This window comes from Malania oleifera, chromosome 11 (assembly GCF_029873635.1).
Source record: "Malania oleifera isolate guangnan ecotype guangnan chromosome 11, ASM2987363v1, whole genome shotgun sequence".
NCBI classification, from domain to species: Eukaryota; Viridiplantae; Streptophyta; class Magnoliopsida; order Santalales; family Ximeniaceae; genus Malania; species Malania oleifera.
In genome coordinates, this window is record NC_080427.1 from 86875219 (window position 1) to 86888907 (window position 13689).

A 13689-nucleotide genomic window follows, 5' to 3' on the forward strand; every position below is an offset into this window, starting at 1 on the left:
TTATCCCTTCCAACGTGTCCATCCAAATCTCCTCCTATGAATATTTTTTCAATCTCTGACATGCCATCTATAATACTTTCCATATCTTCCCAAAATTGTCTCTTAAGATTTTCTGCTAAGATTACTTGAGGAGCATAAGCATTAATGATATTTATTATCTCTTGGCCTAATACCATCTTGATTTTTATAATTCTATCCCCTACTCTGTTACATCAACAACACTATCTTTTAAGTTTTTATCTACAATAATTCCTAACAGAATTTACTACTAACAGATCAAAAAATAGGACAATAAAACAAGCCCGTTGGAGATCATCTATAAGCAGCATCCAACAAAGTTGACAAGATGGCTAACTCGCATCAAGCAGATAGAAGAAGTTAGAAAGCAAATTTATAGCAGTCAAAAGAGTACAGGAAGCATGTTTACAAAGCAGGAGTGCGATTTTGAAGTTGGTGACTATGTATGGACTATTTTGACAAAAGATAGGTATCCAGGGGGTAAATATAACAAGCTAAGTGCATGGAAAAAACGGTCTTCGTGAGATGAAAGAAAGGATCAATGACAACGCATACAAATTGAATTCCAAGTCACATCGAGACCTTTGATGTTTTCAACATGCGTCACCTGGATACTTACTATGGTAATTCCTCTTTTGAAGACAGTTTCAATGTGACAAGAAGACAGCTGTTGCCCAGAGAGACTGATGTGGAGCTAATCCAACTATGCAATCTTCCCTCATTTGGCTTTATTTTTTCTGTTTACTTATTCTCTTTTAGTTTCCAGGTACTTAGGTCGGTTTGAGGTTTTTTCAGTCACTAGGAATTTATTTTAGAAGTCCGGTATGACCTTTAAGTAAATCAAGTGACCATTTAAGGGTGTTTGGTCATTTTATTTGTTTTCTTCTGGAACCTAAATGAAAGGTTAAGCTGGTTTCTTTGCCAGGGCAACCTTAGAACCTTTTAAACGGGTTTTCCCTAGTTGTATTCAGTAGGTTTTTGGATGATTTAACGTTTTCAGCCTGCTACAGCGGAAATTTTCCTCTCCTTTATTCCTAAAGACTGAGACATGGGTGTTCACTCAATCTTTCCATTTACTTTCTGGTCTCTTTTTACTTCCATACGTAATTTGCATCAACATCAGGTGTATGACTCCTACAACTATTAACAACCATCATGTTTGCACACGAAAATGATCCTCAAGGAAATAGGAACAAGCTACCTGATCCAATTTTCTCCTTTAAGACAAGATCACTCCATGGAATGTCCAAGTCCTCCACATCGAGGGAAAATTCTCTGCTTGATTTACTTGGAAAATTTTTAACCATACCAATCCTTGCAACCCTTGGATCAGATAAGGCCAAAAGTGGTTGAGCACCTCTGCGACCATGGGGGATGTGCTTTATAGGGATTTGATCATTGACCATGTTTGTTGAGCTTAAAATATTCTGAGAAGGATTACATGATTGAAACAGTTGGGAATCTCCATCACTGGAACTTGGCCATACAACTTTTTGGGGTTGATGTAAATGAGGAACTCCATCACTGTTGATTGAGATGGACACATTGTCATTTCTAACTGCAGATTTCCTACAGTCTCCAGCAACTTCTTCAACACCAATATTGCCTGTAACAGAAAAATCAAACCACTCAAAATTCATTCCATTAGACTAGATCAATACCATACAATCTGACAATGATCTTGAAAACATAACTACAACCTAGTTATTTTAAGAACTAATACAACAGCATCAAATTTTAGTGCATTGAAATATAACATACATGAATTCATTATCACCAAAGAATAAAATAAAATGAAATCTTCCGTAATTCAAAGCAACTGGAATGGGTAGAGAATTAAACTAGAACCTTCCTTCTTTAACTCTGTTGCTCCAGAAAAAGGAAAATAGCATATGTGAAGTTATTTTCTCCAAAATAAAATAAAATGAAGAAAATCTCATATTTGTACCTCAGTGGAACAAATTCAGAACTAAATAGAGATTGTTAAATACCCCTTCATTAATCCCACTGCTTCAGTAATTGATAGGTTCAAAAATCGTCAACACTCATTTGACATGAATGTGTTATAATAGTCTAGATATAAAGAAAATATGCAATGGATATAGTTTGTTAAAAGAAAGAGGAAGAAGCAGAACCACAATTATTCAATGACCCTGCACTCTTTTTCTTTTTTTTGGTCGGGGCATAGTTGTCAGTTATGACATCTTCCCAGTCCTTAACTCAGAATTATTTGCATAAGATAAGAACAACAGACTTGAGGAGTCATCAAAAGATATACTTCAAGCAAGAAAGTCAGAAAAACACTGTGTGGCAAAGCAAAATGCTCAATATTAATCTCCACGTACCAAAAGGTTTTTTCTTTTGGATCGGAAAAGAATTAATTCATTGAAGGGCACCAAGGGATGCCACCAATGTAAAACTGTGTCAGAAGAAAAAATTAGCAGTGATACAAGGTATCTTTAAAAAAAAAAAAAAAAGTTACTATTGTATAAGAGCCTATCATGTAAAAGGACTTCATGAGTGCGCATGCAGATGCGTGCACACATGCAAGTGTGAGAGAGATTCCAAAACTACTCCAATTTGTCATTACAATCACAAGCAGTTCAGCAATAACTCAAAAAAATTCTTTTCCCAGTAAATTTAGAGTATCATATTGAATTGATAAAAGGACTCCAAGGAAGACTAGGAAAAAAATCTGATTAATGTACCATATATATTAGTGCCAACTGCCAACTCATTATATTCACAAACATCACACAAAAGCTAAATTACAAAATAGAACTAAGTGGGGTTTTCAAGGGACTGCTGCCAGGGGCAAAGGAAAAAAACTATCATAAAAGAAAGAGAGAAAAAAAGGAAGAAAGAGAAGTCATGAGAAAGAGAAACTATCCTGAGAAAAGTAGGAGAAACCGTCATGACAGAAAGTGAGAATAAACAGAAGACTCATTTAATAAACTAAATACAATTCCTTAAATCCATAAGCCTATATTGTAGCCAACCAAGAAACTTAAAGATTAGCAATCGAAAATTACAAATAACCCAAAAAAAAAAACCGAAGTTATAAAGTAACCCCAAAGTTAATAAATATTAAAATAAAACCCCAAATGAGCTAAAATATCCAAAACAACTCTAAATTAACTAAACTTCATAAAATATCAAATTTTCTCAAAGATAAATATCTAATTTCTAAATCTTTGAATAGAGTACGACTGCTCTGAAATATCCATAGGCGGTACTCCATCAAATTTTTCCAATTAGAGAAAACTCAAATTTTGAAATGGCATAGTAGGAACAACTTGACAATCTCAAACAACTTCAACCAAGCAGCAAAATGAAGAACTTGCAGATAAATGCTCAATTAAAAATATTATTTAACAAATGTTTAACTTGGTAGAAATCATTCATCAAAAGCAGAAACAAGGAAAAAGTACAAGTGATGTCCTTAATATTGTTAAGAGACATATCAAAGAAAAGAAGCGAAAGAATGAAAGAGCTTGCATATTAAATAAAACTGTCAAAATCTAAAAACATATTATCAGAATATTAAATTCAATGTGGCAAGAATCCTAGAAGAATTAAAGAGATCACCTGCTGAAGCATCATCAAATACAAGATTAAGTGACTGACTATCAGAGAAATATTGTTTGGCCAGTGAACTGAAATCAATTGTAGGTTCAACCCGTTTGAATCTTGGAAAGCGCAATGGAGAAGAAATAGAGATGGAAGATGGGCCATTGAGCAAGGAATCAGGCCCACATAAGCATCCAGGCCTCCCAACCAGATCAACTAGATACTCCCTGAAGATGATAACCAAGCGCACTTCATGAGATGTTTAAGCCAAATGCAACAGCTGAACCATTGAGGCACATCTATCTAGAATATTGTCCAGTAGAATATAAATCCATCTGTTCAACAAAGCAGACCAAGTGGAGAAAAGGACAAAAAAACAAAGACCTTTCCCTATTTTGGTGCCACAACAGTCATCTGGAACTAGGCCAGAACTACTTTACATAATATGATTCAATACTCCACAAAAAAAAAATAATAACATCAACTAGTAATGCATCATTGAATTACAACAGCATGATGAAAAACATCCAAGTCATGGCTCCACTTATACTTGATACTTCATTTATTCTCCTGCAAAAACTAGAAAATATAAACTAAATAGGTTAATACTCCAAGAACCAAACTGAGGCCATCATCATACTCACGAAATACTATGATGATGAATTACTTGATCACCCCAAGTTCATTCGATCTATACTGGCTTATGACCTAAGCGGCTAAGCAATTGGTAGTTTAGTAGTGTGCAATGACCCAAGCAATTGATAATTTTCACATTTAAGAATTAAGCAGCACAATATTTCCAGGAAAAATTTTGCAACTTGGAAAAAAAAAACATAAATAATATTGTTCTAAATGCAAGTTGCATCAGTTTCAAGTTTATATCCCATTAAAACTTGCTGAGTATAGACATTTGTAATTAACAAACTCAACAGATTGTCAACAGATCATGTTAATTGATCAAAACATCTATAATTAGCAAAATTAACATACATAATAAAGATTGATAAAGCACACCTGTCAAACCCAAACCTAACAAGGCAAGAGGAAGCATCATCTCTTGCACAATATTTGCATCCCTTGGCAATTCGACAAGGTAAATCAATTGTGTCAGCCAACACCTGCAAGAACAATATTGAAGTGAGAACACTCTTGTCCAATTGAGCATTTTAAACGAAAAGAAACACATCAACAATACTCAAATTCTATTGAAAAAATTAACCTTGTAGATTCAAACGAAATAATGAGATCAAAAAATTAAAAGAAATAATAAAGGGAGGTAGCTCTAAGTAGAATAAAAATGTAACACCTAGTACATAAGGCTCCCATGTCATATCAGGAATCTGGAGAGGGCATGACAAACACCCTACCTCCACATCTGGAGAGGCCGTTTCCCTGAATTGAAACTGCAACCTCCAGGTTTGGATGTAATACCCTTTTACCACAAGGTCAAGGCTCAATCTCATTCCTCCAACTAAAGAATGGATTCAAAAAGTACAATAATGTAAATTGATCAGAAAAACTTACTTTGAATAGTAAAGCTCGATGCGTGCAAAGGCCAACAGACAGACTACCAATTGGAAGTACAACAGATCCTAAGCAATCCTTAAGATCATCAATGCACTCACCCCATATGGGAACAAAGTCATCCTCTCCAGTGGAAGCTGCACCCCTTGTGGTCACAACAAAAAACTTGGTTATAGAGGCATACGAGAAAGGTAAGTTACAGGAATTAGTAAGTAGAAGGTGCAGACAACCCACCCCAAGCGATTGCAGACAAGCTTAGCAAGCTGATCAACAACATCTTTTGTAGTAATGCAACTACAAGAAATGCTAAGGACCCTATTTTGTAATTCCTTTAAGCTGGGATCACTACGCCGATCAATCAAAATGACTTCAACTGAAGAATTAACACTATGTTCAATGGACCTTAGTGATTCAATTGATGGAATACGACCATTTTCTTGTAGATCGGTGCATACAGTCCAGACATAGGGATCCATCCCATGTATTAAGTAAAACCCATCAGGAACTTTATCATAATATGATAGGCAGCCATTCACCTGGCACATTAAATTTATAAGTTTAGAATGTCAACCCAAAACATACATATACCACAATTTAATGAACAGGAAGTGACCTTGCATCTTGGCCATTTTACACTGGTTCAATTTAATTACTCAGAAACTAGAAGGAAAGGAAAGGAAAACAAAACAAAATAGTCAACTGAAAAAATTATTTTACAATCTTGGCAGAGGTATCACAGAAGGCAAAACCAAACAGAAATTATTGAATTTCAAATTTCTATCCTTCTCTTTTCCATGGTTTTTCTTAGAAACCCCACAAGAATTAGGTAAAATATGAATCTTTGAATTTCTGCAACCAAAAGACATACTGTACAAATGGACACTGATTATCAGGAATTTAGACAAACATTACATCAAAACTGAGAACACTCAATAGCATCATCAGCTACCAGCCCAGACATAACAACTGTGTTCATGCCAAGTCGCAAATCAACCAAGTTTTCTATGAACGGCTCAAAGTTCAGCTCAGTAAGAGAGCTCACTCATATTCGTTCAGCAACTAAATTGAAAATAATTTTTAGGCCCATTCAATAAACCAAATTTTAACATAATAAAGCTCAGATCATGTTGAGTGATAGTGTGTTCAAGAGCCTGCTTCGGTGCAAGAGCTAACCAAGAAAGGTGATGGGCAAAGTTACTACAATCCCGTTTAGGGTAAATTCACACCCCACCCCCCTCCCCCCTCCCCCTCCCCCTCCTTCTGCTCAACCTCTCTTTTTGAAAGGTAAAGGGGGGGGACTATAAAGCTCTTGGTAAACAGCATTTTTCAGCTTTTAAGAAATAAGCTATTAGCTTTTCTGGGGAACTTTCAGAAGTTATGGATTTGGAGCTTTTAAAAGCTAAAAGAAAACTTCTTCCAACAAATTATTTTATTCCACTTCCCTAGCTTTTTTTATTTTCAAATATTATAAAATTATCAACAAATCAATTACATTCCCTAGAAATACATATCCATTTTAGTCATTTAAAAATTTTCAGGCATGCTAAGATTTTTTAATTAAACACTCATCATCAGTTTTTTTCCCTTACTAAAAGCTCCTTTTTCATAGGGCAAACAAATTCTACAACAGTCTCGATCATCTCTTTCCATCAGTTATTTTTTTAAAACATCATCTTCAAAAGCTATAGGGAGCAAACTAAGCCTTAACAAGCAAGAATTTACAAATTCCAAGACTTCCAGCTAAAGTACACTTACCAACAAAAATTTAAGCAACAAGATGTTGCAAGCCATGAAGCACAAAGATAGGGCACAAATATGACATAACGCAAACACAAAAACACTAACGGTAAGTCCCCCCTCCCCCCTGGTTGAACTCCTTTTAAAAATAAAAGTATAGTATAAAGCATTTGGTAATCAACTTTTTCAGATTTTAAAAAGTTAACTTTTGAAACTAAAAAGCTAGCTTTTCCAACAAATTATTCAATTCCATGGGTGTCCTGAGTACTTTTTTTAAATATTACAAAACTATCCAAGCATTAATTAAATTTTCTCTAAAGAAATATCCATTTTGGTCATTTTAAACATATTTAGTCACCTGCAACTTTTTTACCAAACACTTGACATCAACTTTTCCTTTCAGCTCCTTTCTCACAAGGGGCCCAAACAATTTTTACAACTACCTTAATCAGCTCCCTTTTCATCAGTTTCTTTCCAAAAGTGACAAGTGGTCAAAACTAAGCCCAAAGGTCTTGTAAGGGAATCAAGCTGGGTTGCAAGCAACTCAAATTGCTCCATAACACAAGTTGGTTTGATTCTATTTGAATTTGAACTGAGCTCAAGCCACTCAAGTAGGTTGACGAGTAGAGTTCAAGTCATAATAAATATTTTAATACATATACTTCATAGTATATATACATAATATATATTTAACAATATTGTTAATCTTATTTTATAAGTAACTCAGGCTTAATTACAATGAGCTTGTATTTAAGAATGCACAGCAATGTTAAGCTCAAGTTGGATAATTTTCAGATCAATCAACGTAGAGTTGAACTTTAAGCTCAAAATTTTTTGAGTTGATTTCAAGTATCACACTATGTTGATTCAACTCATCTTGAATGCACCCACCCCAACAGACATGACAAATTTCTAAATATTGGACACTGCAACATAATAGCAACGTATTAATTATTGTAAACATATTACAATGCCATATAGCATGTTTTTAATAGTTATACAACAATCTTATATTAAAAGAAATCCAAGATAAAGACAAGTGCATCTTACTCTTTCTTTTATACTCCATAAAAGATCTTATATATCATTTACTTTATTCTAAATGTCCACAAGAATATTGTAATTTTTGTAAAATTTAATATTTTAGGAGTTATTCTTTTTATAATTATGATTTTTTAAAATTATAACATACAACAATGCCATACTACAATGTGCCATTATATGTCAAAGAAGTATTAGTGTGTCCAAGAAGTGATTGAAAAAATACATTCAAAAATTATGGATGTGTTTATGAAGTTTTGGATACATATTTGAGGAGTGTCAAAAATGTTGGTGACAAACAACACCCTTATAGAAGTAGTTGGTGCTACATAGCTTGCAGACTAGGAGATCTAACAAGGCTTTTCCCCTCCAATGTATGTGTTTTGTGTTTTAGCAGTGGTAAGAATCATTCTCATCTGTTTTTATTTTGCTTTGTTGCTTTTGAATATCTGGAGTAAGTTGTTTAATCTTTTTTATGAACATTGAGTTTGTTCTGATGCTTTAGAGCCTTTCTTTGTGTCTAGGGTTTTTGGGAGGAAGGAGGCTAAAAGTTTTTGGCATGGTATTTTGCTGTTGTTTGGTGTATCCCCTGATGTATGTTGTTTATGTTTTAGCAGTGTTGAGACACATTCTCATCTCTTTTTGCTCAGTTCTGCAGCTTGGAGTATTTGAAGAAATTTTTTTAATCTTTTTTAGGAACATTTTGTCATACCATGGATGCCTTTTGTAGATTTGTTTAGGGTTTTTCAAGAGAAGGACTCAAGCACTGCATAGGAGAACGGGTGTGGGAGAAGGCAAGAAGTTTGTGGCACAGTGCTAGTTTTGCCGTTATATGGTGTATATGATAGGGAAAAAACACATGAATTTTTTAAAGCATTGCTTCACTTAGCTGCTTTGCAAGAGAGATAGTTCTTCTTGCTTCTTTAAGATCTTGCGCTGTTATATTTCTCTAACGTGCAGCCGAATTGGAGAGCTCTTTTGACGTCATATTTGCTGTTATATGATTCTATTTTTTTCCCTTTTCAAGGATGCTTCACCCTCCTGTATTCTCTTTCTTACTTAACATTGTTATTCTTTTATCAAAAATAGCATATTTTATCGCAGAAAAAATTCTAAATGTACCCCGACCCACCACCCTTCTCCTAAATGCTTTCCAAAAACTAAAGTGAGGATTAAGATAATGGCTCATTCAGCCCACTAAAAATTATATAGTGTAAAACATCCACATTGAGTCACTCACCATCCAGTTCTACCCAAATCCACTTCAGTCGCTCTAATAACTAAAAAAAATTCCAGGTTTTGAATTCACAGTCGACAACACCAGTATACATATTTGGTAAAACCAGTCCCAACTGCCCGTAATTATAAATTACAAAGTAGGAACCAAAAGCAATAATAAATATATCGCCGGCATAATAAAACCTACCCAAAATCGATGTGACATAGCCTCAGCAGAACCAGAAATTGCGGAAGACCGCATCGCCAATTCATCTGGCACTGGATCCAAGAAATTAGGATCATCGGCACATGTAGCCTCTGATGATAGACGAAGCGCCAACGCGAGCTGCAACTGATAGCTCTCCTCCGTCTGCTGCGCCCAACTCTTCGAAGAAGACGACCCACCGGGCGCCACCTCCACGCCCTTAGCCCTCAATTCCCCTCCACCAGCACCCACACCAGCCTTGAACAAATCTTCGTGCAAATACCCGAACGCATCGATGTCGTTCGATACCGTCGGCAAGGAATACTCTCCCGACAACGTGCTCTCCCCAAAACTACTCCCACTTGACTGCCCCTGCAACCCGATCGACTGCGGAAACGCGCTCCCGATCCGCATCCGGTGATCCCCACCGTCGAAGTCGAACCCCCTCTCCCCCTTGCCTTTATTGTTGCCCTTTTCGCCAGACAGAGACTCGTAGTACGGCCCCGGAGCTCCGGCGAACTGATCGTCAGCAGACTGGCTGAGCAGAGAGTAGTTAGAACGCCTACCGGGCACTTCCATCGAGACTCTCGAGGTAAGTCCTTACAAAACCCTAGTTTTGGCCACCATCCTTACAGGTTTTCATTGAAACTTCGACAGTCCAAAGCGTCTCTCTCTCTCTAGCCTCATGTCAGGGAAAAGAGGGGGGAGTTGGGACTGGGAAGGTTTGATCTTGTTTGGTGGCGTAATCGTAATATTCTGCATTTATTATTTTAAGTTCTTTTTTTCGGTGGTGTGTGCCGAAACCCGAAATTTCGCTGGCACGTTGATTTCTACATTGAACTGTGTTTGCCAGTAGAGATGAGCAATGGCTTTATCCGCGGACCGAATACATTCCTCCTAATAATCACAAGGGGCCTCCAATCCCACGCGCCTTTACAGTCCGTGATGGCTAAGACGCCACTGACCTTTTCGCCTGCTCCGCCTACGTATACAGGCTAGTCGAGGTGCCAGCTCATCTCGTTCGTCCAAATAATCCATTTATGAGGGAAAAAAAAATTGAGTTCGGCGCATATTTAAGCGACCACATTCATTGCTACTGGATCCATACGGTCTGTTTGTATATGAGGAATTGCCAAGGAAAGAAAAAAAAAAGACTTGCAATGTTTGACTACACAAGGAAAGGAAAAGGAAGGTAGAAAAATATTTATTTTTTTTTTGTTAATAAAGGGAAAACTTTATTTCCCCAAAAACAATTAGAGGAAAGTGAAGAAAACAAGGGTAAAAATATTATCACCACCCTTGTCCCATGCACAAGCTATGCAATAGGTTGTCATCGCTCATCTTCTTTCTTCCTTTTTCGTATTTTTTATTCCATTACTTTTCAAGGTAAATCCAATCGTCTAATTGTTTTTTATCATCCTCTACCGCTCATTAACTCTTGTAGTCAGCTTAAAGAAAACAATATTCAATGATTTCAACATTCGATTTCATAGAAAAATCATATTTTAGGAAATTTGAAACATCCTTATCTAAGTTTCTATGGCAACAATGGATCACAGTCGTTCAGCAGCTCAATCTTGCATCAAACCTTCCGCCTACCACTTTTAGTGAAGATCCTCACCCAGCCAATTTCAATCTACAAAATTTACTTTCAAATCAACCCTCTCTCAAAGGCATGGAATTGGAAGAAGCTTTTATTGAGGTGCATGACATTCAATAATCTATATTTATTTTCTATGGTTCAGTTCAACAAATTAAGATAAATAAGAGTTCTCCAATTAGTTAGATTAGGAACTTTAAAAGGCAACAAGATCAATTGAATGGAACTAAGATAAACAGCCATACAAAATGTCAAAGTCCATTATCTTTGGCCCACACACACTCCCTTGACAAGAAAATTTTATAATGGAATGAATGGGACAATCCTAAGGACGAGTCTACAAAAGTAAGAAGTATGTATATGTGTCTGGTGTGTGACAAGAGCATGGTCGTTTGCACAAGCTTCCTACCACAATTTTATTATATTGTTAATTGTTGTCTTTTTATGTGTATAATATATTCCGTTGTCTCTAAGTCACATTCAAGTCTAAATAATGCTCAAATACATGTTTTTTTCTTTGCAGAATTTTTTTCTACACATATTTCCCTGTAACTAGCAGCATTACCATTGCCATGAATTGTTGTACCAAATTATGTGTGTGTAGATTTTATGTGTGTATCTATATATATATATATATATATATATATATATATATATATATATATATAGATATGGTTTAGGCTCACTGTTGCAAATATAATGAAAATTAATTTAAATTCATATGCATTTCAAATGATTTAACATCAATGAAGACGACATGTTGCAATTCATGCAAAAGGGTCTATTAAAATTGTATATATGCAACTAGCAATGAATGATTTGTGAGTGATTAATTAATTTATTGATTTTTTACAATTATATATGATGAATTGAAACTTTAGAAATAATTTAGATAGAAGTGTGTGTTTATGAGGATGTGCACAAGTTTTTAAATACAATGTTGGGTGAAGAATGATTGATATAGTTTAAGCATATTTAGGTATTGTGTGTTGACTTTATGAGTCATATCCTGTTTTGATTATGACAAATCCAAAGTATCTTAGTTGTACATCTAGTGTGTGAACATATTTCCTATTTGAAGGAGAGTAATATACTCATCTTCTTCATTTGCATATTGATTGCAACTTGAAGCTAGATTGAGTACACATTTTTGCGAGCATTACATGTAGAAACCCTGTTGATTTATGTGTAATCCCAAAAGGGGGAGTGAATTGGGTATTTTAAAAATTCTTTGAAACTTATTTACCACTTAGTTCTTATGTCTAAATTTAACCAATTACTTATCAAGTTCGTGTGAGATTATTCAACAAACATACATGTAATGTAAGTAATGAAATGCGTCGCGGAAATTAAAAAGATAAGGGAAGAGAGAATGCAAATATAGTTTTTACGAGGTTCAGCCAACCCGCCCTATGTCCTCGCCTTGAGCAACCCACTCAAGGATTCCACTATAATCCATACTCCTTAAATTGGGATGGAAATTCCCTTACAATCCGATGCTTACAAGAGGTACAGCTTCCTCTTACTTCGCTGCTTACAAGAGATACAACTCTCTCCTCAAACCCGGTTCACAACCCGAACCATGATTACAATGAAATCTGTAAAACACTCAAAGTTGCTTCCAACAAAACTAGTGAGTACAATTCAAATTCTTAATATATAATCATATGATGAAACTTGAAGTTCAGAATGTATGAAATGATACAATCGTTAATGAATGAATATACTTCAATACACAAATCCCTTTTTATAAAATCTCCCAAAAATATTTATATGAATCAATACTTTGGAGAACTTAGGTTAAATCTTTGAATACATAAAAAAGCTTTGAAGATTACAAAGATTTGAAACACACTTTGTCACAACAATACTTCTCTCAAGATTTTAATCTCAATATGATCTTTGTAATATTCAACTTAATGTGTGTGTGTGTGTGTGTGTGTGTATATATATATATATATATATATGATGTGATTACCAAAGATCAAAACTTAATATAAGATTTTCAGAAAATATCCTTCAATAGTATATATATATATATATATATATATATATATATATAAATATATAGTTATAAACTTCTAAAGATATCTAATCAATTAGTTTTGAAGTATCCAAACTATCAAGTCTTTAACTAAGAACACACTTGAATGATAACTCTTTAATCAATGGCAAAAGAAAAACTTTCTTAAGTAATTCAAGTAATGAACTTGTCAAAAATCACTCTCTATATGTATATGAAAACTTAATATCAATCTCTCTAATGATATTCAATAACAGATGATGATATGAGCAACTCTTGAAAAACACTAAATGGATTAACCAAACCTCAATAACAAGTTGAAATCAAGATGTGTAAATGAATTCCCTTTGATTTTTTGAGTTAATTTGCCCAAGCTTTATGAGTATGAGCTAGAGTGCAGGCAATTGTATAGTTATATGCTCAAGTTTCTCAAATCTCTTTCAAAAGCAATGTTCTCTTCTCTTCTCTTTGTTCTTAGCTAACGTACTAGGGTTTAGATGTTCAATATATAGGTGTATTACCCTTAGAATCAATCTCAAACGTTGGATAAAAAAATATCTCGCAAGTCCTCTTATTAAAAATTAAATTTTTAAGTTTTCTCGCAAGTTCAGATGACTGAGGTCAAAGACCCAGACGACAGAAGTTCCTTAAAGTTTTGAAAAAATGACCTGGATATAGGGTCAGACGACTGAAGTTTGGGGTTCAGATGACTGAAGTGTCGGGTTCAGATGATTAAAGTCTGAGTTCAGTCTT

General features: G+C 34.9%; 1 protein-coding gene across 2 annotated transcripts in view; it reads right to left on the reverse strand.

Annotated features, from left to right (window-relative positions):
- Window positions 1-10157, reverse strand: part of LOC131143455 (serine/threonine-protein kinase CTR1) — a 39294-nt gene extending 29137 nt beyond the window's left edge. The window contains exons 1-6 of one of the 2 annotated variants that reach the window (XR_009133497.1): window positions 9317-10157; window positions 5347-5648; window positions 5113-5257; window positions 4603-4706; window positions 3607-3815; window positions 1220-1624 (exon numbers count right to left, since the gene is read on the reverse strand). Coding sequence is in view for 1 of the 2 variants with exons in the window: in XM_058091756.1 (XP_057947739.1) it covers window positions 1220-1624; window positions 3607-3815; window positions 4603-4706; window positions 5113-5257; window positions 5347-5648; window positions 9317-9892 (1741 nt within the window). In the remaining variant the exon portion in view is untranslated. The remainder of the gene's footprint in view (window positions 1-1219; window positions 1625-3606; window positions 3816-4602; window positions 4707-5112; window positions 5258-5346; window positions 5649-9316) is intronic. The other variant, XM_058091756.1, reaches the window with a different exon arrangement.
- Between the last annotated feature and the right edge of the window lie 3532 nt (window positions 10158-13689).